The sequence below is a fragment of the Triplophysa dalaica genome, chromosome 1, assembly GCF_015846415.1.
Source record: "Triplophysa dalaica isolate WHDGS20190420 chromosome 1, ASM1584641v1, whole genome shotgun sequence".
In the NCBI taxonomy this organism is placed as follows: domain Eukaryota; kingdom Metazoa; phylum Chordata; class Actinopteri; order Cypriniformes; family Nemacheilidae; genus Triplophysa; species Triplophysa dalaica.
The window spans coordinates 1,121,892-1,148,134 of NC_079542.1; the positions used below are offsets into that span (position 1 = coordinate 1,121,892).

General features: G+C 40.8%; 2 protein-coding genes across 2 annotated transcripts in view; both read left to right on the forward strand.

Annotated features, from left to right (window-relative positions):
- Positions 1-8,829: 8,829 nt before the first annotated feature.
- Positions 8,830-24,596, forward strand: si:cabz01101003.1 (ubiquitin carboxyl-terminal hydrolase CYLD). The gene is made up of 16 exons (XM_056765039.1): positions 8,830-8,913; positions 9,210-9,411; positions 9,627-9,902; positions 11,811-12,188; positions 12,468-12,573; positions 13,450-13,958; positions 15,540-15,705; positions 15,783-15,924; positions 16,013-16,135; positions 16,434-16,525; positions 22,042-22,105; positions 23,117-23,315; positions 23,394-23,502; positions 23,683-23,801; positions 23,870-24,077; positions 24,163-24,596. The coding sequence occupies exons 2-16, from the start codon at positions 9,232-9,234 to the stop codon at positions 24,345-24,347; spliced, it is 2,856 nt and encodes a 951-aa protein (XP_056621017.1). The 5' UTR covers positions 8,830-8,913; positions 9,210-9,231; the 3' UTR covers positions 24,348-24,596.
- Positions 24,597-25,522: 926 nt separating this feature from the next.
- emc4 (ER membrane protein complex subunit 4) overlaps positions 25,523-26,243 on the forward strand; it is a 1,885-nt gene continuing 1,164 nt past the window's right edge. The window contains exons 1-2 of the mRNA XM_056768636.1: positions 25,523-25,667; positions 25,994-26,114. Coding sequence (XP_056624614.1) covers positions 26,011-26,114 — 104 coding nt within the window. The 5' untranslated portion in view covers positions 25,523-25,667; positions 25,994-26,010. The remainder of the gene's footprint in view (positions 25,668-25,993; positions 26,115-26,243) is intronic.

Here is a 26,243-nt window from a genome sequence, read left to right on the forward strand (position 1 = left end):
GAACGCGCGAACACACGAAAGAGCTGAGCATCGTTTGCTCCGTTCACAGGTGTTTTAAAACCTGGGGGGTTCCACGCCCCTCCAAAGTGAGTTATCCAATGTGATGAGCTGAGTTTGGAGCGAAGTCAAATTCCTTTGTTTCGCCTATTAGCTCATTTGCATTTAGGATTACTTAGAAGTTTGGCGCTGTAGAAATCTTTAGAATTACATAACATAGATATGGTATCACACACATTATTGTGCCATTCCTCATCTTTCCAGGAATGACGAGAGAAACATTTAGATATAAAACATGCCAGTGTTATAAGTACATTGACCTGAAGTTTGTACAAGAATGAAAATATAAACAGAATACAACTAAACACACATGCTTTTGAGGTTAAAGGCGAGGCCGAATAACATGGGGACAAACATACAATGTGGAGATATAGAGGTATATCCATTTAGAACATTCTTTTGTGGATAAGGAGAAAAGACAGACAATTTCCAGAGGAGATGAAACGTAGGCCACATTCCTTTTAGAGCAAATGGTCCATCGTTGGAGAAGCACCCCATCCTCCCCGTTGGGACTTCTTTGAAGTCCAAGGGAGGTGTTAGAAACTATCCTGACCAAATGACGGATGCTTAAGAGAGAGGAGTTGGATCAGACTTGCTGGCACCGGTTAGACCCCTACAGAGAGGTCGTAATATTTTACGACGACAAATGGTCACCTTTGATCCGGCCAAGATCCTACACCTGCCACGACCAAAGAACAACCAGCACAACACAACACAACACTGACAGGACAACACACACAAACTGACACTATCACCCTCATTGAGAACTTTAATTAAAACTCTTTTTCTGTTTATATTGAGATGTATATATATAGATTTTTACTTATAGACTTTACTTATAGACTTTTAATTTTATTCAATCTTATTTTTTATCTTAATCTGTATTTCTGCATGTTTATTTTTAATCTTGTGCTTTGGCAATGTAAATTTTCTTTTATCATGCCAATAAAGCTCCTTTGAATCTTGAATCTTGAGAGAGAGAGACACAGACAAAGAGACAGAGAGAGAGAGAGAGAGAGAGAGAGAGACAGAGACAGAGACAGAGACAGAGACAGAGTGAGAGAGGGGTCCCAAAAAATAGGTAAAAACAAATATAAAATTATTAAGCCATCATCATAAAATGAATGATCTCTTTGTTTTTGGCAGTAAAAGTACAAAATCCTGAATGACCAAAAAGTAAACATCCATATTGACCATATTGAACATCCAACCCTCTCAGTGACTGTTTAGTTGCAGTCAGTAGATGCGCCAGAACTACAGTGACCACAATGTTGCCTAGTAACGTTAAATCAAAACCTGGTTTTCAAAAAGAGAAAGAGAGAAAAGAGAGAGAGAGAAAAGAGAGAGAGAGAGAGAGAGAGAGAGAGAGGAAAGAGAGAGAGCGAAAAGAGAGAGAAAAGAGAGAGAGAGGAAAGAGAGAGAGAGAAAATAGAGAGAAAGAAAAGAGAAAGAGAGAAAAGAGAGAGAGAGGAAAGAGAGAGAGAGAAAAGAGAAAGAGTGAAAAGAGAGAGAGGAAAGAGAGAGAGAGGAAAGAGAGAGAGAGAAAAGAAAGAGAAAGAAAAGAGAAAGAGAGAAAAGAGAGAGAGAGGAAAGAGAGAGAGAGGAAAGAGAGAGAGAGGAAAGAGAAAGAGTGAAAAGAGAGAGAGGAAAGAGAGAGAGAGGAAAGAGAGAGAGAGAAAAGAAAGAGAGAGAAAAGAGAGAGAGAGAAGAGAAAGAGAAAAGAGAAAGAGAGAAAAGAGAGAGAGAGAGGAAAGAGAGAGAGAGAAAATAGAGAGAGAGAAAAGAGTAAGAGAGAAAAGAGAGAGAGAGGAAAGAGAGAGAGAGAAAAGAGAAAGAGAGAAAAGAGAGAGAGAGGAAAGAGAGAGAGAGAAAAGAGAGAAAAGACAGAGAGAGGAAAGAGAGAGAGAGAAAAGAGAAAAAGTGAAAAGAGAGAGAGGAAAGAGAGAGAGAGAAAAGAAAGAGAGAGAAAAGAGAAAGAGAGAAAAGAGAAAGAGTGAAAAGAGAGAGAGGAAAGAGAGAGAGAGGAAAGAGAGAGAGAGAAAAGAAAGAGAGAGAAAAGAGAAAGAGAGAAAAGAGAGAGAGAGAAAAGAGAGAGAGAGGAAAGAGAGAGAGAGAAAAGAGAGAGAGAGAGAGAGAGAGGAAAGAGAGAGAGAGAAAAGAAAGAGAGAGAAAAGAGAGAGAGAGAAAAGAGAGAGAGAGGAAAGAGAGAGAGAGAAAAGAGAGAGAGAGAAAAGAGAGAGAGAGAGAGAGATAGAGAGGAAAGAGAGAGAGAGAAAAGAGAGAAAGAGAAAAGAGAAAGAGAGAGAGAGAGGAAAGAGAGAGAGAGAAAATAGAGAGAGAGAAAAGAGTAAGAGAGAAAAGAGAGAGAGAGGAAAGAGAGAGAGAGAAAAGAGAGAGAGAGGAAAGAGAGAGAGAGAAAAGAGAGAGAGAGGAAAGAGAGAGAGAGAAAAGAGAGAGAGAGAAAAGAGAGAGAGAGAAGAGAGAGATAGAGGAAAGAGAGAGAGAGAAAAGAGAGAGAGAGAAAAGAGAAAGAGAGAAAAAAGAGAAAGAGGAAAGACACAGGAAAGGGTGTCTAACTGTTACCCAGTTTTTCACCAAGAAAGGTGTGTAGACCATAGTCTGTGAGTGGTATTTACCTGTTGGCTTAATGTCCAAAGTGAAAGTTAGCAACAGACTAGTGTTAGCCTACATTTAATCACCATTTAATCAGTGCAGGGAAACGCTTAGCAAGATATTCATATTAAACGCGTGGGCAACGACAGTTACACCTGGAGGGGCGTGATTGGGAGGAACGGCCCCCCTGATCTGAACCCGAGTGGTGTTCTGTTATTGGACTTCTGTGCTAGTTACAGTTTGGCCATAACGAACACCATGTTCAAGCATAAGGGTGTCCATCAGTGAACATGGCACCAGGACACCCTTGGCCGGAGGTCGATGATCGACTTTGTGGTTGTTTCATCTGACCTACGTATGTCTTGGACACTCGGGTGAAGAGAGGGGCGGAGCTGTCAACCGATCACCACCTGGTGGTGAGTTGGATCCGATGGCGGGGGAGGAAGCTGGACAGACTCGGCAGACCCAAACATACTGTGAGGGTCTGTTGGGAACGTTTGGCCGAATCGCCTGTCAGAGAGATCTTCAACTTCCACCTCCGGCAGAGCTTCGACCAGATCCCGAGGGAGTCTGGAGATATTGAGTCCGAGTGGACCATGTTCTCCACCTCCATTGTCAACGCAGACACTCGGAGCTGTGGCCGTAAGGTCTCCGGTGCCTGTCGAGGCGGCAACCCCCGAACCCGGTGGTGGACACCGGAAGTAAGGGATGCCGTTAAGCTGAAGAAGGAGTCCTATCGGGCCTGGTTGGCTTGTGGGACTCCCGAGGCAGCTGACAGGTACCGACAGGCCAAGCGGACTGCAGCCCGGGTGGTTGGGGAGGCAAAAACTCGGGCCTGGGAGGAGTTCGATGAGGCCATGGAGAAAGTCTATCGGTCGGCCTCGAAGAGATTCTGGCAAACCGTCCGGCGCCTCAGGAGGGGGAAGCAGTGCCCTACCAACGCTGTTTACAGTGGAGGGGGGCAGCTGTTGACCTCGACCGGGGATATCATCAGGCGGTGGAAGGAATACTTCGAGGATCTCCTCAATCCCGCCGTCACGTCTTCCATTGAGGAAGCATAGGCCGAGGGCTCAGAGGCGGACTCGCCCATCACCCGGGATGAAGTCACAGAGGTAGTCAAGAAACTCCTCGGTGGCAGGGCACCGGGGGTGGATGAGATCCGCCCTGAGTACCTCAAATCTCTGGATGTTGTGGGGCTGTCTTGGCTGACACGCCTCTGCAGCATCGCATGGCGGTCGGGGACAGTGCCCTTGGACTGGTAGACCGGGGTGGTGGTCCCTCTTTTTAAGAAGGGGGACCGGAGGGTGTGCTCCGACTATCGGGGATCACACTTCTCAGCCTCCCCGGGAAAGTTTATGCCAGGGTAATGGAGAGGAGAATCCGGCCGATGGTACAACCCCGGATTCAGGAGGAACAGTGTGGTTTCCGTCCCGGTCGTGCAACACTGGACCAGTCTATACCCTCTCCAGGGTGCTGGAGGGTTCATGGGAGTTTGCCCAACCAATCCACATGTGTTTTGTGGATTTGGAGAAGGCATTCGACTGTGTCCCTCGCGGCATCTTGTGGAGGGTGCTCCGGGAGTATGGGATTCGGGACCCTTTGCTAAGGGCCATCCAGTGCCTGTACGACCGGAGCAGGAGCTTGGTTCGCATTGCCGGCAGTAAGTCAGACTTGTTCCCGGTGCATGTTGGACTCTGGCAGGGCTGCCCTTTGTCGCCGGTTCTGTTCATAATTTTTATGGACAGAATTTCTAGGCGCAGCCAGGGGCCAAAGGGCGTCCGGTTTGGGGAACACACGATTTCATCTCTGCTCTTTGCGGATGATGTCATCGTGCTGGCCCCATCAGACCAGGACCTCCAGCATGCACTGGGACGGTTTGCAGCCGAAGCCGGAGTGTGAAGCGGCTGGGATGAGAATCAGCACCTCCAAATCTGAGGCCATGGTTCTCAGTCGGAAAAGGGTGGCTTGCTCACTTCAGGTAGGTGGAGAGTTCCTGCCTCAAGTGGAGGAGTTCAAGTATCTGGGGGTCTTGTTCACGAGTGAGGGAAGGATGGAACGGGAGATTGACAGACGGATCGGGGCAGCTTCTGCAGTAATGCAGTCGCTGTACCGGTCTGTCGTGGTGAAGAAGGAGCTGAGCCGCAAGGCGAAAATCTCGATTTACCGGTCAATCTACGTTCCTACTCTCACCTATTGTCATGAGCTGTGGGTCATGACCAAAAGGACAAGATCCCGGATACAGGCGGCCGAAATGAGCTTTCTCCGCAGGGTGGCCGGGCGATCCCTTAGAGATAGGGTGAGAAGCTCGGTCACTCGGGAGCAGTTCAGAGTAGATCAGCTGCTCCTCCACATCGAGAGGGGCCAGCTGAGGTGGCTCGGGCATCTTTTCCGGATGCCCCCTGGACGCCTTCCCGGGCATGTCCCACCGGGAGAAGACCCCGGGGAAGACCTAGGACACGCTGGAGGGACTATGTCTCCCGGCTGGCCTGGGAACGCCTCGGTGTCCCCCCCGGAAGAGCTGGAGGAAGTGTCTAGGGAGAGGGAAGTCTTGGCATCCCTGCTTAGACTGCTGCCCCGCGACCCGGCCCCGGATAAGCGGAAGAAGATGGATGGATGGATGGATGAAATTTTTATAAATGACAGAAATTCAAACACATTAATAACAATTATTTTCTCACATAATGATCATTGAACAAAACTATTGTGTACTGGATGCTGGACAGTTGGAAACAGTGAGTGATGTTTTTTGAGAGAAACGTTTGGGTTTCCAGGAGTCCTTTGTTCTCATTCATACCTTTTAATTTGATGTCACTGGTACTGTTAGTTTGTTGTGACCATATTCCAAACCTCAAAACCTTGTGACTTTAGTGATCACTTGATCTGTTTTGTAGCACTATAATAACTCTGGTGTGGAAATTCCATTTCACATGTCCACTTTATTTTCTTGTTGGCATATATGTGCTGCTAAATTTAAAAAATCTGCCTTTTCATTGTTTGAGAGGATGATGTTAATTTATTTTGAATAAAAAAAGAAAAGTTAATATATATTTAAGTATGTTAGTTTTTCTTTTTTTTAAATCTTTCATTAATAATTATAATATTAATAATTTTGTCAAGAGAATTTTCCATTTTGTCAATTCTTATAATAAAAATACATTGAGACTGTAAAAGATAGCCTTCAGCACATTTTTTATGGTTACTTTCAATCTTGCATCAAATAGTGAACTTTATAATAGACATGTACAAATGACCAGCAGTAAATATTGTGCTTGTACTAGTATTGAACTAAAAGAAGCGAGATGCCTTTATTTACAGTTATGTGAAGCTTTTGATGATACAGTTTGGTCCTATGTGGTGACAACAGCTGCACAGAGGGGGCCCAATTTGATTTTTTGTCATGGGGCCCAAAATTCCTGGCAGCACCCCTGCTCCCCATCCCTAGATTTCCTCATAACAAGTGTAGTGAGGCCAAACAGACCCGAGAAAAATATTTTAGGCTAACGTTCTGGGAACGTTCCCCTAACATTTGTTTCTGGTTCCCAGAAAGTTTTTTAAGGATTGTTTTTGGTTATCTTTACGGAAATTAAACATTAGTTTCATGGTTTCTATAACGCTAGGGGAACGTTCCCCTAACATTAGTTTTTTTCCAAAAAAGAATCTTGGAAGATAATGTTTTGGGAACCAAAAACTAACGTTAGAGGAACGTTCTGGGAACCAAAAATCTGTTGCATGTACCTATACATTGGTACACTGGTGTCAATTGTGGTATACTTTAGTAATTTCTTTAGTAAATTGTAGTATACTTAAACGTACAGTTGTATATTAGTAAGCCTACTTGTATTCTGTGGTTTAAATAAACTATAGTGAATTGATGAACTGTAATAAGTATTGCAGTATATTGTAATATTCACTATAGTAAGATTTAAAACACTCTATTAAAGTACCTTAGTAAATAGTAGGGTACAGTACATTTTCATGTAGAACTGCTTGGTTTAGTCCAAAATCTTCAAGATCTTACAAGGAAAACACATATGTGTGTATAATGTGAGATAAATTCTCGGAAACATATGCGACAATCCGTGTATCATTCGTTCTTTTCATATTCAATTGAGATTCCAAAATCTGAAAATTAAAAAACGGTTTGTTATTTCGTTATTCGTTTATAAATGTGATACCAAAAAACAAATAACGGGTCATTTTTCGTACTTTTGATTTAATGCTCAGATCAAAAATGGGAAATGAAACAAAGGGGACACGACAGATTTTGATTTTGAGATTGAATTTGTTCGATTTGGGTAAGCCGGAAGTTATCTTCGTGTGTGTATGTGTTGCAGTTAAAAGAAGCCTGAAAACCCTCAATCTTGCAGTGATTGACTAAGTAATTTTTTTTGTAATTTCGTATCGACACCCTGGCCGCACTGGAATCATATGCTGATTTAATTAAAGACTTATTTGAAACTGTCAGGACACATAAAGAGATGTCAACTACGCTGCAGAAGATGGGTATCCAGCGAAGTTCTGAAATGAGACGAGGCTGAATCCAGCTTCTTATTCGCAGTTTCTTATTCACGCTTAGCTTCTTAGGGACCATCTCGCGTTTCTCTTCTTTTACGTTTTTAAAATAAAAACTTTTTTGTGTGTGTGTTTCTGTGTGCGCGCGCGTGTGTGTGTGTCTGTTGGCGTGTGTCTGTGCCTGCCTGCGTGCGTGTGTGAGAGAGAGTGCACAGAGGATGGGCTGCTGCTCGCTGTCTAAGTCATGACCTGCTGAATGCCCCTTGAGATGACCGTGAACTTCACGTGGAACCTCCATCACCCACTCCCCTTAACATTCTCTATATTACTTTGATCGAACAGTTTTTTTAGGCAGCCTATGTCCACCATGAATATTAATCGAATCCAAAAGTACCTACATGTTTGAAAGTGCAATATTCTGGTGCAGAACATGCAGTACGGTTTATGCATGAGTAATTTACGTGTATATTTGTAAAAAAAACATAGTATACACCGTTTTGTTATACTTTGCATATATATAATTAACTGTTTTTATTCTATATATTTATTTTTTCTATTTCCTTTGTTTGTCTATACTGTATTTTTTCATTCTGAGCTCCTGAAACCACAACACGTTGCTTGTCTTTGTGTGCACAATTTGAAAATAAAGCTTATTCTAATTTTTTACTGATCCATTGTTCTTATACAATTTATTATACTCTTGTTGGTCTTAGCCAGTGCATTATACACACATTATATTACTGCTATGTAGTTACATGTATATATATTTAAGTAAACTTTGACACAGAACTGTGTTTTTGTACAAGTATGTCTTTGATGGTGCGTTAAAAGTTCCACAGCTAGGTTACACCTTGTCTTGATGTCTACCGTCATGCAAGAAAACAGTTTTACTGTAGCATTTTTGGGTTATTGGACAATTTGGGGTGCCATATCTCGAGTTCTTTGAGGGTGCGTTAGACGTTCTACATTGGAGTTATACCCAGTATTCATGACTAACATCTAGCCAAAAAGCAGATATTTTTATTGTAGCATTTTGTAGCAGAACTTCGCTGGATACCCATCTTCTGCAGCGTAGTTGACATCTCTTTATGTGTCTTGACAGTTTCAAATAAGTCTTTAATTAAATCAGCATATGATTCCAGTACGGCCATGGTGTCGATACGAAATTACAAAAACAATTACTTAGTCAATCACTGCAAGATTGAGGATTTTCAGGCTTCTTTTAACTTTTTGCAAATGCGGCAAACTTCCAAGTGCAACACATACACACGAAGATAACTTCCGGTTTACCCAAATCGAACAAATTAAATCTCAAAATCAAAATCTGTCGTGTCCCCTTTATTTCATTTCCTATTTTTGATCTGAGCATTAAATCAAAAGTACGAAAAATGACCCGTTATTTGTTTTTTGGTATCACATTTATAAACGAATAACGAAATAACAAACCGTTTTTTAATTTTCCGATTTTGGAATCTCAATTGAATATGAAAAGAACGAATGATACACGGATTTGCGACATATCCGCCGATAGAAGCAAAAGAGTGATTTGTTCAAAACGAAAATAAAACCACGGAATTTCCCACACAGCCAAGACCCGCCCACTCCGCAAACCCTCGCGTCTGATTGGCCCATTCATCATTCAGTCACCGCACTTCCTAGTTTTGTGAAGTGAGGATTTATTGCGTTTTTGATTCGGCGTGTTTATTTTATCGGACGGTGATGAGACCGTCGGTAAGTTAAAACTACTTTGGGTCGTTTGTATTTATCTCATTTAAACGACTTTATAACGTAGAACAAACTTTTAGCTGTTGTTATTCAGGTTTATAAACAGGAGGAAATACCTTTGCTCACTATACGCGTGTGTAAATACTGTTCTGTTTAAAGATCATTTTAAACTGTGTTGCAGGCTACTTGGGGTTCGTCTCTTGTTTGTCATGGGAAATGCATTATATCGTCTTTCTTTCGTTTGAAAGAGTAAATGTTCGTGTTATGACTTTATAAATGTGTTTTGTTGCGTGTCGACGCAGGTCTGTACGGATTGTCGTCATCATGTCCGGCGACGCGCATCAGGGCAGGAGACGACGCCCCCCGAGAATGTACGTGGTCGAGTCCGACTATAAACTGCAAGACCACCTGGAAGGAACCATTCGGCTGCAGCGGGGGCAACTGTGTCAGGAGCAGGAGGAAGGGGGCAAAAAGAGCGCAAGAGGAGAGTACCTGTGGGTCAAAGTAAGAAACAATACATCACGTGAACACTATATACTGTAACATCAGTAAAGATCTAAATATTTAGAGACAGTTGACATTATACAACATTGTATCTGACTATTTAGGAATCTGTGGCTATTATTTGAGGTTATTTATATGTGATTGGGTTTAAATGTTGATTTCTCTAAAGTGGAAGTAAAATGGCGAATTCACAATCGCACTTTGATTTTGTTCAGGTCATTGATATCGGCTCCATGGTAAAGATAGACACGCGAGTGCTGGCTGAGGTACGAGCTGATTTTGCCGGTCTGCTGGAGCCCGTCCGTCACCTGGAGGAGCGTCTGAGACTGCTGGCCAAACCACACCGGCTCCAGAGACTGGCGTCATTAGCGCTGGGCTCCGAGGTTTGGGTTTACTGGAACCAGTCCAGAGAGTTTGCAGAAGCTGACCTTCGTTTCCGTGGGCCGCTGGCCAGAGGAAGCTCGGGTGTTTATTTCGGGGTGCAGCTGAAGGTGAGATCACCGACACACAAGCTCATCGTTTCCCATATTTCATTGTGTTTCAGCTCTGGGAATTTCTCCACACTCCTTCGCACAATTGTGTTGGGATGTCCTAAGCTCCGATGATGATGATGCAGAAATAAAATGTTTTATAAATGTAGAACAAATGCCTGTGTGACTACACTGTGTAACAAACGCTTGTTTCGACAGAACCTTTGTGTAGTTCTGGTACAATTGCGCGGCGCTAAATATAGTGGAAATGTTTTAGTGTATATTTAGTTGCTCATGTACATATTAATTACGATATATTGGTAAATTGCTAATAAACCAAAAGCGATAATAATTTTCCAATTGTCACAGTCGGATAATTCTTGTCTGTAGCTGAGGGAAGGTGTGATTTAGCGGTGACGGGTGACTAACGTCTGGAACTTGGTTCGTGAGGACAGAATTAGTCATAAAACGACATCAAACATCAACTTGCGACGATTCATTTGTTATGTTAAACTCTTGTCATGTTGTTCCAGTGCCTTGTCATTTCTGCGTACTAATAATCCCCAAATGTGTCAAATTAGTTTTACATTTTTTTGCGAGTATCATTAATGGCCAGAAGTACAGCTCACTAAAACCAATTGCACGTTGAGTCCGAAGTGTGCGCACGTTAGAAATGAAACACGACCTGACGTGTCAATCACATGGTCTCACTGGCTACGATATTTTCGTCCGTCATAAATTGATCCGGACTTTTTTGCATCTGTTGCAAGCTATTTGCCGATACATCTGAAATGTTTGCGGTTCAATTTGATTCATTTAATCCATATTTTGACATTACTAGGCTAGTTTAGACAAGCAGTTATTTTTAATAACCCCAAAACGCAACACATTTTTTTAAATATGATTGTGTAATTACATTGTTTGAAAATGGCACAATCTCTTTCTGGACAGGGACATTTATAACAACAAACTAAAGAAAGAAAAATAAATAATGGGGGAAAATGTCACATAAAATGAAGCTTATGTTGGCATTAGTCTTTCAACAATAGTGCAAATGATGACTGAGGTAGTTGAAGGGAAAAACAAATAAAAAATAAATAAACTATAAAAATACAAAGAATGAAGCTTTTAAACCTATACGTTTCATCTGTCACACAACTTCAGATCATTTAAACAAGTGCTGCAGCAGTGGTCTCTTTTGTGAGTTTTTTCTGTTTTCCTGAATACAAAATATTTCCAAACCCACGATTTGCGTTCGACAGCAATCACGTCTTCTGCCTCTTTCGCTGTACTTTCACTGCTATAACCGCCTTGTTGCTGCACGGCATTCACTTCTTCATTCACAAGACGAAAATAAACGAAAATGCGCCCTTTGGCAGTAAAGGCCTAGACAGACGTTATGTCACGGAATGAGGGCTCGTTAGAAATGTAATCAATGTATCGATCCATATCGATGTTTCATTACACCCCTAAAACGCATACGAAAATTTCCGACGGTATGTGAAAAGACCTTAAACCTCATAAAGAAACATTTAAAATGAAAGCGAAACACAACTTTTAAAAAAACTATTTACATTGCGTTATCAACAGAACTCATTATAGTTTGCTAAATGCACATTTTGTTTTTTGTTGTGTACTGTAAAAATATCTGTGCCGGCTGGTGTTAAAACAAAATTTAAATGTAAAATGTGATCATACATTTAAATTCTTATGAAGTGTACCTGCAATCGATTCAATTCTGCTATTAATATTATATTTACAGTATTTGTTGTTCTTTGTGTTATGTTCGTGCATTTGAAACGTTGATAAGAAAGAAAACTTTGATTTAATAAAAAAACAACTAAAATAAACAATATGATATGTACAGGATTGAATGATTTTGATTTCAAATGAAGTGTGTTTTTTTAATTGATGTGTGTGCTGTCTCAGGGTTGGGCAGCTGGCAAGGGCAAATCGAATGGAAACTATAAAGGTCATCAGTTGTTCACCTGTCCGGAAGGCTGCGGCCTCATTCTATCAGCCAGTGAACTCACAGTCCCTCGATTATCACGCACGTCTAGTTCTGGTGACCACGATCGCCATACACACCAAGCCAACCAGACTTCATCCAGTAACGCTCATCAGAATCACAGCCCGAGTCCCGTCAGCATTCTGTCCCGGGCGGCAGAGTCCAGTCCTCCAGCGCTGTTCTGCATCGGTCAGAGAGTCTGTTTCACGCAGGGTGATGCCGTCCGACGGGGAAGCGTACGCTTCTGTGGACCCTTACCTGATCGGCCCTCTTCTGAAGTGTTTGTGGGGGTTTTACTGGTGAGTAAAGCATAACCAGAATCTCGGAGCACAATTGTGGGTGATTGTGTACAGCAGAAATGGCTTGTAATTAGCGTTGCTGGAATTTTAAATATTTGTTTTGTTTAAAAGTCATGCAGTAAAAATACCGTGAGTTTTAGGGACCTTTTGAAAACGGTAATTTATATATCTTGTATGAGTGATTTCCCTTAATTTACAGTCCACCGGATCGTTGCCAGACAGGCTTGTATTGAAATGTTGTGCATATCATTGACATATGATGTGTTTTTGTGTGGTCAGGATCACGCTGTTGGATCATGGGATGGAGTTCATAAAAATACGAAACTCTGCTCGATCCCTTCAGCCACCTTCGGGGCTTTACTCCCGCTTTCCCATGTAACTGCAGGTAACAGTCATTCACCATTAAAGAATAAATCAAAGCTCTGTCAGTGTTTATTCATCTTACTCTCGTTTCAATTCATTCCCTCTTCTTATACAAAACACTCTCTCGCTTTGGATGAGCGTCCACTAGTTGAACTTCCCCAAAAAACTGAAGGATAAATTTAGAAAACTCAAAGCATACAGTCACCAGTAGAGGAGGTTACGACCTCTTGTGCGACTTCCAACGCCGACTGCCACAGTATTACGTACAGCAAACAACAAGAGTGGAGCTTTCTTTTAGCTCAGTGGTAAGAGCATTGCGTTAACAACTTAAGGTCTTGTGTTCGATCCCAGGGTATTGCACTTAAAACAAAAATGTATAGTAAAATGCAATGCAAGTCGCTTTGGATGAAAGCGTCTGCCAAATGCATAGATGTAAATGTAAAATGTAAAGTCTTCGTCCTAGTCGAAAATTATGAGCATGGTTTTTAATGTCAGGTGAAAGCGTTCGAGTGCGCCTTGTGACTGCGGGTGGTAGGCGCTAGACACCAGATGATTTATATTCCACTGCTTCATCAATTTTGCGAACACCCTGGACATGAAGTTTGTGCCTTGATCTGATCGTACGTATTTGGGAGTGCCAACGTTGTACAGAATAGAATAACAATAGTAGGCTTTGAGCGAACTCAAAAGAGTGGTTCATATGACTGCACGTTAAATTTGCATCTGCGCAAATGATATCTGGTGTTTTTACCAAGACCTTCCGATCTTTGCGTCATACAGATTTGGAATGAGACCACAGATGGTTATCAAAGAAACAAATAAATGCGTACGTTTCTGAGTGACATTTTCAAAAGTAAGCGTTCCTGTAGTTTGATTTCTTTCTTTTGTTGTTTTACAGAAACTGGATCGGAGCGATCTCCTCCAACAGCAGCCAATCCCAAAGCCCTACCGAAACTGCCCCAGTTGCCCCCATCCAATAACACTGTACTTCAGCCGCTGTCACCCACCCACGACAAAGAGCCCACACCCACCGACAGACCTCTGATCCAACCAGCCATGCTAGTCACGGCTAAAAAAGCCCTTCAGCCTCCGTCCAGCTCCGTCCTCAAAGTGGCTTTGAAACCACCTCCTCTAACTGCACCCAAACCTCCCTTGAAACCTCCCTCCCTCCCACCCAATAAGCCGCAGGCCCCCCCGACGTCACCTCCCACTGACCCATCACGCTCCTTCAATAACGGATTTCACAGTTTTCCCTCTCCACCTCCAGTCGTCGAGCAGAAGGCGGGGCTTGACACTTGGTTCGAAGTGGGTTCTATGGTGGAGGTGAATGACCCGCCCCTTTTCGGAGTGATCCGCTGGATTGGACAGATCACTGGAGTCCCGGAGCCTGTTGCTGGGATCGAGCTGGTAAACCGAATGAACTGAATTGTGAAAATGTTTCTTTCGCTTCTTTAGTTTCTAAGTGTCGCTTAATGTTGAAATACATAACTTTGGCGTCTCATTCTTCATCGCTGTTTCAAAGTTATTATAGTTTTGTTTTCAGTTGTGTGCTAGTGTTGTTCAAACTTTCAGCTAGCTTTACTGTTTTTAGTTTCCTTTTTTTAGCAATTTGTTTATGTGCATTTGTCATTTTATTATTTATAAAAAAACCTGTCCAAGGTATTTTGATTTTCGTTGAAGTTTTGCGATGTCATTATGTTATTAACGTTATTTCATTGTTATCTAATTAGAGTTTTTGTTCAAATTACATTTAGCCCAATATTTAATTGTATTTTGGTAAACAAATATTTGAAAGTTTCTAGTTTTAGCAAACTATAATAACCATCATCTGTTTGAAGCATAAAACTGCTTTTATATTTATGGGCCAATGGGCAAATGCATTTTTACGCCCGTGGGCATGCTGGTCTAAAAAAGAGGTGTTTTCAAGTGCATTTTTGCGACTTGCTATTTTGAGAAGCTGAAAATTGGCTGCGATGTAGACCAACTCAAACCTGCTCTAAAGTCAACGACGCAATTTTTTTTTTGATAATTTAAAGTTCACGTTATTAGAAAATGTGCCTCTGGGCGGTTCCAAAACGTGCTTTCACTTCCCTTACTACACAGAGGGAAGCGCAGCAGCACACAAACATGAGCCTTATAAAAAATAAATGGATTACAATTAAAACGATTTTTATCGTGTACATAAAGATGAAAATCCGGCTCATGCGCGAGCAGATGTGTTTTCTCTCTGAAGAAGCATCTAGTCCACAGTATAAATAGCGAATCCGCCATGGAGCTTGTGCAACAGGATCTTAAAGCGAATGAGAGATGAGACTCTGATTGGTTTACTGCATCAGTGTTGGGTGTAACTAGTTACTATGTAATTAGTTACTGTCATTTAATTACTTTCCATTGAAAAAGTTATGTAGGGGTTTACTCTTATTCATTTTCTGTAATTTAATTACAATTACTTTTGATGTGATTAAACTAAATACTTTGAATATATGCGTGTGCAATAGTGGAATTGACATTAAAATTCAAAGTCTAACTTTAAAATCGTTTTTTACATTTGTAATACTTTGGTCAGTTAATAATAATAATAATTTATGTAGTGTTATATGATTTATTTAAATGATTTAAGAGTCGTTTCATGTCTATCCTTGAATTACGAACTAATCTAGGTTGATGTAGGATATAGAAAGTAATTAGTAATAAGTAATTCAATTATTCTGGAGAGAGTCATTTGTACAGTAATCTGATTACACTGTTGAATATGTAATTAGTAACTAGTAATGGATTACTTTTCCAGAGTAACTTGCCCAACACTGTACTGCATTTTACCCCCCAAAATCACCCATTCCTCATTAAGTGAATCGGGACAACCCGTTTACACCCTGCGCCCAGACTCGCTGATTGTTTTCCAGTCATTAAACTAGCAAATCATGCATCTTCATTATAGACGTGCTGATGTGAATTCATGAGCGGTGTGCACGCGCATGTTTTTTTCAGGATCAGGAGATGTCCGCTGCCACAGATGGCAGTTATCTCGGCGAACGTCACTTCCGTTGTCCCGCAAACAAAGGGCTTTTTGTCAAACTGCGCAACTGCAGACGCGACTCCAGATTTCCTGCGCCGGAGACGCCCATCAACCAGGTGGACCGCTGCAACTCTATAGGTGTGAAAAGGGACATCTTCAGAAGAACATTAATTTGCGTACGCACCTGTGAATGACGACTGTGAGTGTGTTTTTAGCGTTCGCTAACTGGAGCAGTCAGCGGGTGGATGAAAACACTCCTCCTGTGATGGGTCTGGACGCTCGGGTGCTGTACGAGGGCTTTAAGAAAGGCATTCAGGGTCATCTCAACTCCTGCTATCTGGACGCTTCTCTCTTCAGGTGTGAGGACAGTCGCTTCTGCATTACGCCATCGATTTAAAATTCTTCTGGCTGGTGTGTGTAAACGTTTTGTGTTTCTGTCTGGCAGTGTTTTCTCCTGCTGTAGCTCTGTGGATTGGGTTTTGTTCTGGCCCACTGAACCTCAGAAGAATCCTCGCAGTAGGAACGCTCAGGATCTTCTGCGCTGTGAGATTGTCAATCCTTTGCGCAGGTACAGAGAAAGCCCACTCTTCACATTTTGAGAACACAAATGTTAACATGCAGCTATCATCATGTATTACACTCTTCCTTCATGCAAGCAAACTACAAGTGCAGTTGTCATGAAGTGAAAACCACATTCAGGAAACACAACGTCAACATTTTGGGAATCAAAGCATTAAGAATTTCACTGGACGGGATGGAAAGGATTGACTTCATTGAAATGTTGAATGTTTTCTGGTCGTGACAGAGGAGGAGAACATGTAAAGTAGTGTGTTGAAATAATCCCCATGATTCATTCGGTTCTGCAGGTTTGGTTATGTGTGTGCCAGTAAAACCATGACCCTGCGCAAACTTCTACAGGCAGAGACGGCAGATGCTGGATATACCAACGAGGAGAAAGGTGTGTGTGCGTTTGTGGGGGCATGCATGTGTGTGTGTGTGTGCCTTTTTGTATGAGGGCGTGTCTGCATGTGTGTGAGTGTGCGTTTGTGTGTGTGCATGATTGTATGAGTGCGACTGTGTGCGTGTGTTTTTTTTTGCACTTGTTTGTTTGTGTGCGTGTTTAAAAGAGTGCATGTGTGTGTGTGTTTGTTTGCGTGCGTCTGTGTTTGTTTGCGTGCGTCTGTGTGTGTATTTGCGCTTGTGTGTGCATGTGCTTGTGTCAGTGCGTGTCTGTGTGCACGTGTTTGTTTGTTTGTGTGCGTTAGTGTGTGTACGCGTTTGTATGAGTGCATGTGTGTTTGTGTGTATTTGTTTGTGTGCGTTTGTGTATGAGTGCGTGTGTGTGCATGTTTGCATATGTTGGTGTTTGTTTGTGCACGTGATCGCGTGAGTGCGTGTTTGTATGAGTGAGAGCGTTTGTTTGTGTGGGTGTGTGTGTGTGTGTGTTCGCGTTTGTATGTGCACGTCTTTGTGTGTGTTCACGTTTGTGTGTTCACGTTTGTGTGTTCACGTTTGTGTGTGCATGTGTTTGTGTCAGTACGCGTTTGTGTGTGCACGTGTTTGCGTGAGTGCGCTTTTCTGTGTGTGCATGTTTGTTTGAGTGTGTTTGTGTTTGTTTGTTCATGCATGCATGTGTGTGTGAGTTTGTTTGTTTGCATGTGTGACCATGTGTGTGCGTGTTTGTGTGCATGCGTATGAGTGTGTGTGAGTTTGTGTGTGTGTTTGCGCGTGTGTTTTTATATGTACTTGCTTGTGTGGCTGTTTGTATAAGTGTGTCAGTGTGCATGGGTGGCATTTAACTATCGATTTCGGGGGCGCAAGAATAACATCAACACAACTTTGAGTACCTGCATCATCAAACTATTCACAGAAATTTTAAACAAGCAGATTTAAGTAACAACTAAACAACAAAACAGCCGTACCTTAGTGAAGTGCTCAACGGCGTCCACCGGGCGCTGCATCAAATCTATTAACTGTTTTAACAAAATCCACATGATAGGCCCGTTCAATGTTCAGTACTTCAATGTCCGAGAGTCTCTCCTGTGTCATTGTGTTTCTCATGTATGTTTTCAGTCAGCACAGGTAAGAAACATTTCTTTCACACGATGCAGTGTTCATCGGCACAGTCAAAAATAACTTGAAGAGGTTGCCAATATTCACTTGACTGTGGACTAGCTTTGACTCTTTGAATAGTGACAGTCGTTGTTCAAAACTCACTTCTCCAGTTGACATGGCATTGAAAAGTGTCAATTCGGCTTTCATCTCCTCCTCTGGAAATCCGTAGTGACGACAAATAAATGTCAGGTCCTCTTCGGTGTCCGTATTGGAGCTGAGGATGTGGTTAAGAGCAATCAAAGTGTTAATGTCATTTTCTTGAAAACGCTCCCGGATCTCACCAACCGTGTTGTCTAGTACGCAGACATGCAATTCATTGTAATAGTCCTGGGCTGAAGCTGAATTTGTTCCTGTCGCAACTGCTTTGGATCTCCTCCATGGACGTTGGGGACCACGGTAGTTGTTCTTTTCGCAGAAGTCAACAGTGAACTGCCAAAGCTGCTGGAAGTGGTGATCAGTTCTCATTGCTAAAAGAGCAGAGATTGTGGTGGATGCTAGGCTTTTTACACTAGCATAATGCAATGTGGATGACTGTAGCGCTTTGGACAGTATATTGCACTGTGTTAGAACATGTTGCATCAAAATACAAGGGAACAAAAAAAAGCAAAAGTCGGCAACTGATGTCAGCAGACTACTTGCCTGTCCCCCGATTCGCACATCGTTTTCAGAAATTTCAGTAAGAGTGTCAACGACAGTCTCAAAGTTATCAAGTATGGCCTTGAGAGCCTCTGCACGGCAGCTCCATCTTGTGTCGCTGAGAGATTTCAGTGTGTAACTTTTACCCGCAAAGTCGCTGTTCTGATCTCGCAAAGACTCAAAAACAGCATGCCGTTTTGCTGACCCCTCGATAAAGTTATAGAGAGACTGGACATTAGTCAGCATGTGTCTCACGGCTGTGTTTGTGCGACAGACATCCACAATGCAGAGGTTGAGTATATGCGAGTGACAGTGGACATACATTGCCTGCGGATTTTCGCTTAAAATCCGTGCAGCTACACCACGATAGGGTCCTCGCATACTCGCAGCACCATCGTAACATTGCGCTCTCAAATTGGCAGGGATGGGCATAAATACATGTAAATGTATTTACAATACAAATACAAAATACTGTGTGGAAAAGTGTATTTAAATACAAATACAAAATACTGTGTGGAAAAATTTATTTAAATACAAATACAGTATTTTGTATTTTGAAAATACACAAAATACATGTGAAATTGGTGATTCAGTGCAGGTACCCCATTAGGCTGAAATCTATCTGGGCCTATTCTAAATGCCAAAAGCATGATGTGTTTAACTGCTAAGAAACTTTCGTTTTCATTTTATTTAACGCTTCCCCTGCCCGGTAGGAAATACACAACTACAAAAAAAGACACTTTATAAAAAAAATGTATTATGTTTTATCTCCATCATTACTTCGAACTCAGTAACAAAAATAGAAAGTTTGTCTAAAATAAATAAAATTAGAATTTGGCTTTATTCACACAAAGGTTGTTTTTTTCTACTAAAATCTAAAGATTTTGTGTGGTGTATCATTTATCAGTGTCATCACAGATGCACACAATCAATACACTAAACTGATGGAGATTATTTTGTTTAATACAATCGTTAATTAAAAGAAAATAATGCATTTAAAAATGTATAAGACAGTATTTTTCAATTTAGTGTGTTTAATGTTATGATATATTGATATGTTTTGTTATAATGTTACAATTTGAAGTTAACTGTGTTTTACTGAGGGTTTAAGAAGTGTACTCAAAACCTTTTTCACATACTGACCTAAAAATGACCCAAAACCTATAAACCTACCTAATCAATTTATATGTGCAGAAATCCATTAATCACGAGAGGAGTGTTTCACAAATTATTCGGCAAACAAATGACTTCCTCTCATCGCTCCTTGACGATGATTTGTAGAAGAATTTATCAGAGTCGCCCCCTGTCGTTTCACAGACTTATACAACAGAGAGCACGTCAAGAATAAAAGCCTCGTCGGTTTAATGAGGAGTGCGCGCAGTAAACAGTTTCGCGGCGTATCTATGCGAATTGTGAAAGTATAAACAAGGCTTTAACTGCACAAAGCAACAAGAGAAAGCGGCAACTGTGCGCTTATTCCAACGCTTACGGCGTCACACGTGACACTCCGTCTCGGAGAGCGTGCACAAAAAAAACTGTCTGCCAACGTGCAAAGTGAGAATTTGAATTTCCTTTCGCGGCAGTTATAATAACAAATCACAATTACTCATTCACACTTGTTTCTTTTTCCACTCTCATCTTCCAATTATTCCTGCCCACTAAAAGGTGCACATATATATTTACTTACCCCAATAGCTCTATAAACTATTTAAAAAAAGTTAAATTCATTTTATATAATCGCTACGAATCTACGACATGTTGATGTTGTCATGACATCACCCATACCTAACACGCAGTAGCGTTAATATTTTAAACACAAATAAAATTGACCATGAAATCCTCACATTATTCCAGAAAAGACGCAGATCCAATGCTGGGTTGTATCTACAGCTGAAGCTCACGTGCATGAATGTTGGGGCTGGGGAAGGGCGTGTCTGGACTGAATTATGTTGGTTGATGCACGAAAACACCCTGATAAAAAGGTTGACTGGCTCAAAGTATTTTGAAAATACAAAAATACTCATCTTAAATGTATTTAAATACAAATTACATTAGATTTTTCCAAAGGCTTTAAAATACAAAATACTATTTTGTATTTCAAATACGTATTTTAAATACATGTATTTGAAATACTGCCCATCCCTGCAAATTGGAGATGTCAAAAACGAAGCATGTCAATACATTCTTTAATAGAATGGCTAAAGATTCACCATCTGTTTTGTCTGTACGAAAAAATCCAATGATTGATTCATGGACAGCGAGGACTCCGTCGACACATCTTAAAACCACTGCAACTTGTTCATGTCTACTTAAATCTTGCGTTTCATCCGTGATAAGTGAAAAAAGTTTAGCTTTGTGCACTCTTTGAATGATGTCGCTTTTAACCTGGCCGGCCATTATATTGATCAACTTAATTTGGTGCTTGCTATGTACATAATTAAATGATCTCTCTCTCTTCTTAAATAGCCGATCAATTAGTTGGTTATCAGTGGCACTTAAATCCATCAACTGCTAAAAAAAATCCCAGATTTTCTGATCCATCCGTTTCGTCATGACCACAAAGAGCAATACCGGAGCGACAGCAAAAGAGCAAAGTCTTGCGTGTTTATTTCAAATATTCTCTGTTCTTATTTACTCTTTTTGTGTGTTCACTGCTTATTTGCATCGCTACGCTTCCCATTTTAAGTGTCTGTTAGTGACTTTTCATTTTCAAACCTGGAGAAATGTGCACGCTGCTCTTCTGATGTTCACTGAAATTTTCCGTGGCTTTTTTCCAGTAGCCGAATCCAGTGACTTGAAATGTGTCTATTTTAGTCTCGTTGCCACCAAATGCGCAGCATTGGAAACAAAAAGCCTGATCAATGGCGGGACTAAATTCCAGCCATTCATAAATCCCATACCATTCATAAATCCCATACCATTCTTTTCTGAACTTTATACCGTCAGTCACTGGAAAGGAAATAACTGGTTGATACGGTCCGATTTCAATAAAATTGGTAGACATTTTTGGTCCGTGAACTGGATCTCGCTCAGGACGCGCGCTGTCTGTTGAGGCCTGGCTAACTGACCTGACGGCTCACATTGGAGATTCTCATTTTCAAATCTGCTCTGTTGTCTGCTTGACTGCTCGGTTACATGTCCTTCATCAGCAGCAATATCTGTTTTTGATTTCTTGTTGAAGTAATTATCCAACGTATTGGCACGCTTAGCCATTTTGACTGATTTTGTCGGATAGTAGTAGTATGTATTATTACGTAATGCATAACATAGTACGTAATGCATAGCATATTGATCTTTTTTCGTTTTGCTGCCCCCTTCAATGCGGAAATAGAAATCACATCTGCAACTCTTTGTCTCCAATAATTAAATTACGACATAGAGGGGCATCTGCTTCCCCTTGCCCCCCCCAAATGTTGCCCATATCTGTCTGTGTGTTTGTGTGAATGCGTGCGTGTGTTTGTGCATTTGTGTTTGTTTCTGTAAATGTTTATGTGTGTGTGTGTGTGTGTGTGTGTGTGTGTATGAGTGCATTTGTGTGAGTGTTTTTTTTAAGACCTCAATACTGCAAGGAACACAAGTTCAGATTCACTTATAAGCATCACAACAGTCATATTTCTGTATTTAGGGAAAATAAAATGTGATAACCTGGATTTTGTTCAGTTTTCATGTGTTGTGTCATGCTGTTGGTCTCTCGCATTGTGTGCGTGTGTGTTTTTTTTTTAGATCCAGAGGAATTTCTCAACCAGCTTTTCCTGCTTCTCCGGGTTGAACCGCTTCTGAAGATCAGGTCAACACCCTCATTCTCTGTCGGTTCATCCAAATATAAAGATAATGGGCCTCATTCATCAAACATTCGTAAATATATGTGTAAATATAAAACAGACCTTCCCAAAAACTTTCCGCCTGATTCACTAAAACTTCGTAAACGTCAGACTTGATGGTGAAGTGTGTGTATGTTAATGAATTCTAATCACTCGTAAACAGGGCACATTTAAAAAAAACGCACATTTCATTTTCTTTGGTCGGTATAACGTGTTATTGTGATCTGCTATCTGTATTGCACCTGTCACTGACGTTTACAAGTTTATAATTTTTACCATTAAAAAGTTAGTAAATAATAGTCATCAGGGATTATAATTTTCTTTTTTTAAACCGCCTGTAATGTTCTGTGAACGTTATTTTCTGCTTGCCAAGAAGTAATTTTTCAATATAGATATTTATATACTCCACTGTGGTTGTACAGCTGTGCAGAAACGGACAGCGACGAGCTCAGCGTTCGACATAAAGTTAAAGAGTAATAAATGGAGAAAAAAATATAGATGTGAATAGAACTGAAATATCATTATGATACACACAGTGTTGGGAGTACCTGGTTGCTTAGTAATCGGTTACTAAGGGGCTTCTTTTCCAGTCTCGTGTATATTCAGCTCAAATTGAGTAAAGAGTGTTTGTTTACTATTTACCAGATTGTCTGACCTCTTCTTCCAAGCAAGATCCTTCTTATATTATATATAAAATATTCACCAAAGTTTGGATTTTTTTAAATCCCGTGCATGTGCATCCAAAACGCTCAATTCACGCGAATCGCCTCATTCGTTCATGAATTAACAATACTCTGCATTTTTATTCCGAAGAAAACATTTGAGCGATTAAATGACATGAGGTTGAGGAAATGGTGAGGAAATTATCATCATTCTTTTATGGATACTCCAGGAAAAGATTCAGCCAAACATGATGAAGGTTTCATATCAAAACAGGGCAGCTCATCGGATGTTGTGTGGTTGTGTTGTCGTTGTAGGTCAGCGAGTCGGCAACCACAGGAGTGTTTCATATATCAACTTTTTCCGCCGTCCGTCTCGCCGACTCCATCGTCTCCTGCGGTCTCTCCTCCATCTCCATCTCTCTCCCCCCTCGCTCTCTCGTCTCTCATGCGGGTGTCCAGCGTGCAGATGTTACTGGAGTCGTCCTTCATGCACTCCGGACTAAAACTCACAGAGGTGAAGGTTCACACCGACACGAGGACAGACACACAGCTGTCAATCACTGAATTGCTCATACGCACACCTCATTCACAGGCCCCCTCCTGTCTGCCGCTCCTCATGCCCAGATTTGGCAAAGAGTTCAAGATGTTCGACGTGATTCTGCCATCGATGTCTCTGGACATCACGGATCTGCTGGACGAGAGTGAGCAAGATATTCATGCTTTCTTATTTTTGGATTGTTGCATTTGATAAGGCTAATATTTATATTGCACTTTATTTTAAATTTGTTTTTCCTCATTCTATCAATAATGTTAACTAATGTGTTAATTGCGTCACATCAGATTAAAAATTCATTACGTCATATTTGATTTCATTACATCAGCTGTGAGGCAGTGCAGTATCTGTCAATCACTGGCTCAGTGGGAGTGTCTACAGTGTTACGAGGATGATGACATCACACCGGGCCAGTTGAAGCAGTATTGCGACACCTGTAACACACAGGTAAACACACACAGATGGCTTTCAACACACACGCGTACACCTTGAACACACGTCTCTGTCTGCATCAGGTCCACACTCACCGGAAACGACAGGCACATGTACCTGTCGTCATCAGAGGGCCACAGGGCTCATGGGAGGGACCCGTGACATGCGTCCGGCAGCTCATGGATCTGTTCGCCATCACGTGTATCGAGACCAGTCACTACGTCAGCTTCGTCAAGTACGGCCCGCACACGACCGACTGGCTTTTCTTCGACAGCATGGCAGACAGAGAGGGTAACGTTTTATTTAGGTTTATCATCACTAGTACTCTGAACGTGTAGAAAGCAAGCAAATGTGATTTCATGGTGACTTTTCGCAGGTGGAGAGAACGGTTTTAATGTGCCACAGGTGAGAGCGTGTCCTGAGGTGGGCCGGTACTTGAGTCTGTCAGTGGAGGAGATCTCTCGTCTGGATGCCTCGACGCTCAGAGACCCCGTCCGCCGCTTGCTGTGTGATGCTTACATGTGTTTTTACCACTGCCCAGAATTGAGTCTTTACAAATGACACGCACACTCGAGATGTTAGATTTCACAAATGCTATTACAAATGTTGTACATTCACAAGGGTCCCTAACGCTTTTGCAATATTGTGCACTATACAGTATACAGAGGAGTAATGATGTGTAAATAATTCTAAAAGATGTTTTCAACTGAATGCATTATACTGTTTGTTTACAAATGTAAATCTTCAGGACATTCAACTTTTTTTCAAAACTGTCATGTATAAAAAGAATAAAAAAGATAAAAGCTTAAATGTTTATTTTATTTCAAATTCATATTCTTCCTCCAATGTCTGAGTGTACATGTTGATAGTTACTAAATAGGATCTACGAATATATGTTTTTATTTGTATATCAATTAATAGGCAAAATAAACATCACATTTTTAATGACAGTCCGCAAAAATTCGATGTTGAATTTCGATTTTTTTAAACTAATATAATCTTTTTTCTAGGGGGGAAAAATCATAAATGCAGATGTATGACGATGAAACCATATTTATGTTTTTAAAATATTTTGTATTTAATTTCTTTCCATCAGTGGAATATATGGAATCTAAAAAGGTTCTGAAACTTATAAAATAATAAGATTTATTGGAAGAGAGTATATAAAAATCAGAATTTCTGCACATTATTGATACGTTATATCAATTACTGAGCGTCACGTTTTTATTATAAAAATCGACCAAACAGAATAAGAGTCTTTGATTGGGAACACGATACATTCTGTATAGTATTGAGAAATAAAAGGAGTGATTTTTTTTTCACATAATCTTGATTCTAGGAAAAAAATGTCTTCATAATTGCAACTGTATGAAGATGAATCCATATTTATCTGTTTTTAAAATATTTTTTTTGGATCATTTCTTTCCAGCAGTGGAATATATGAAATCTAAAAATGCTCGCAAACTTGTTAAAATAATAAAATAATTGGATCTATTGGAAGAGAATGTAAAGAACCATATTTTATAATTAAAAAAATCAGAATTTCTGCAAATGATTGGTTCTTGGTGTCTGTTTTTTTCTTTTTTTCTCTATCTGCCTTGTTTTATAATTGTTAATGTAAATTTAAATATTCCATTATAGATGGATATATATGTATTTTAAAAAAATAAAATAATATTACGCAAAAAAAGAGAGTCCGCTTGACGTCATCTACTCGGGACGGAAGTGACGCGGGATCGTCATTAGCTGGTGTCTGTGAGGAGAGCTGATCGTCTGTTTACCACGGCACATTATTTTATGAATAAAACAGAATTAATCGGATTATTTACATTACTCGTGAAACATCTTTCAGTTTCTCACGACCGAATTGATCTTTGAGAAGTGAGTAAATATGAATTTTCAAGATGAATCGAGAAAAACATTTCCCGTTAGTTATGTATTACAAGTGATGATTAGACTCTGACAGTGAACAGGGTGACCATGTGTTTTAAACAGTTTTATGACAATGTTTTACTCGAAATATTCGAACTGGACACGTTTAAATTAGTCACGTTATTATTAATTATTAACGTTTTTTGGATAATGGTGTTCATACATGACAAACGAAAGTTACGTCATCTAGTTACTTTCTTTCTTGGCTCAATTGACTCAAAGCAACAGCTTTATAGTTTTTGTAGACTGAGAATATGATTGTTGTTTTTTTACAGGTGTTTTAACAAGCAGTATGACATCACCGGGCAGTCAGGGGGGTGGAGCTGTGTCAACGAGAGGCGGAGCTGCAGCCAAGAGAATGAAATGGGCTTTAGAACTGAGTCTGGGCAACAGCAGGTGATAAAAAGACATTTCCACATGATGTGACCTTCGCATAAAGACATGTCACTCCAGGTTTGATCTCGGTCACATGACGCTAGAGAGCCAAACACATGGCATGATGCATCTTGAGATGCCAAAGCTGAA

Bases quoted from the DNA above. Each gene is read 5' to 3' on its own strand.
- si:cabz01101003.1 (XM_056765039.1), top strand. From the start codon at position 9,232: ATGTCCGGCGACGCGCATCAGGGCAGGAGACGACGCCCCCCGAGAATG. The intron at 9,412-9,626 runs GTAAGAAACAAT...GATTTTGTTCAG, and splicing joins GAGAGTACCTGTGGGTCAAA to GTCATTGATATCGGCTCCAT. The intron at 12,189-12,467 runs GTGAGTAAAGCA...TTGTGTGGTCAG, and splicing joins TGTTTGTGGGGGTTTTACTG to GATCACGCTGTTGGATCATG.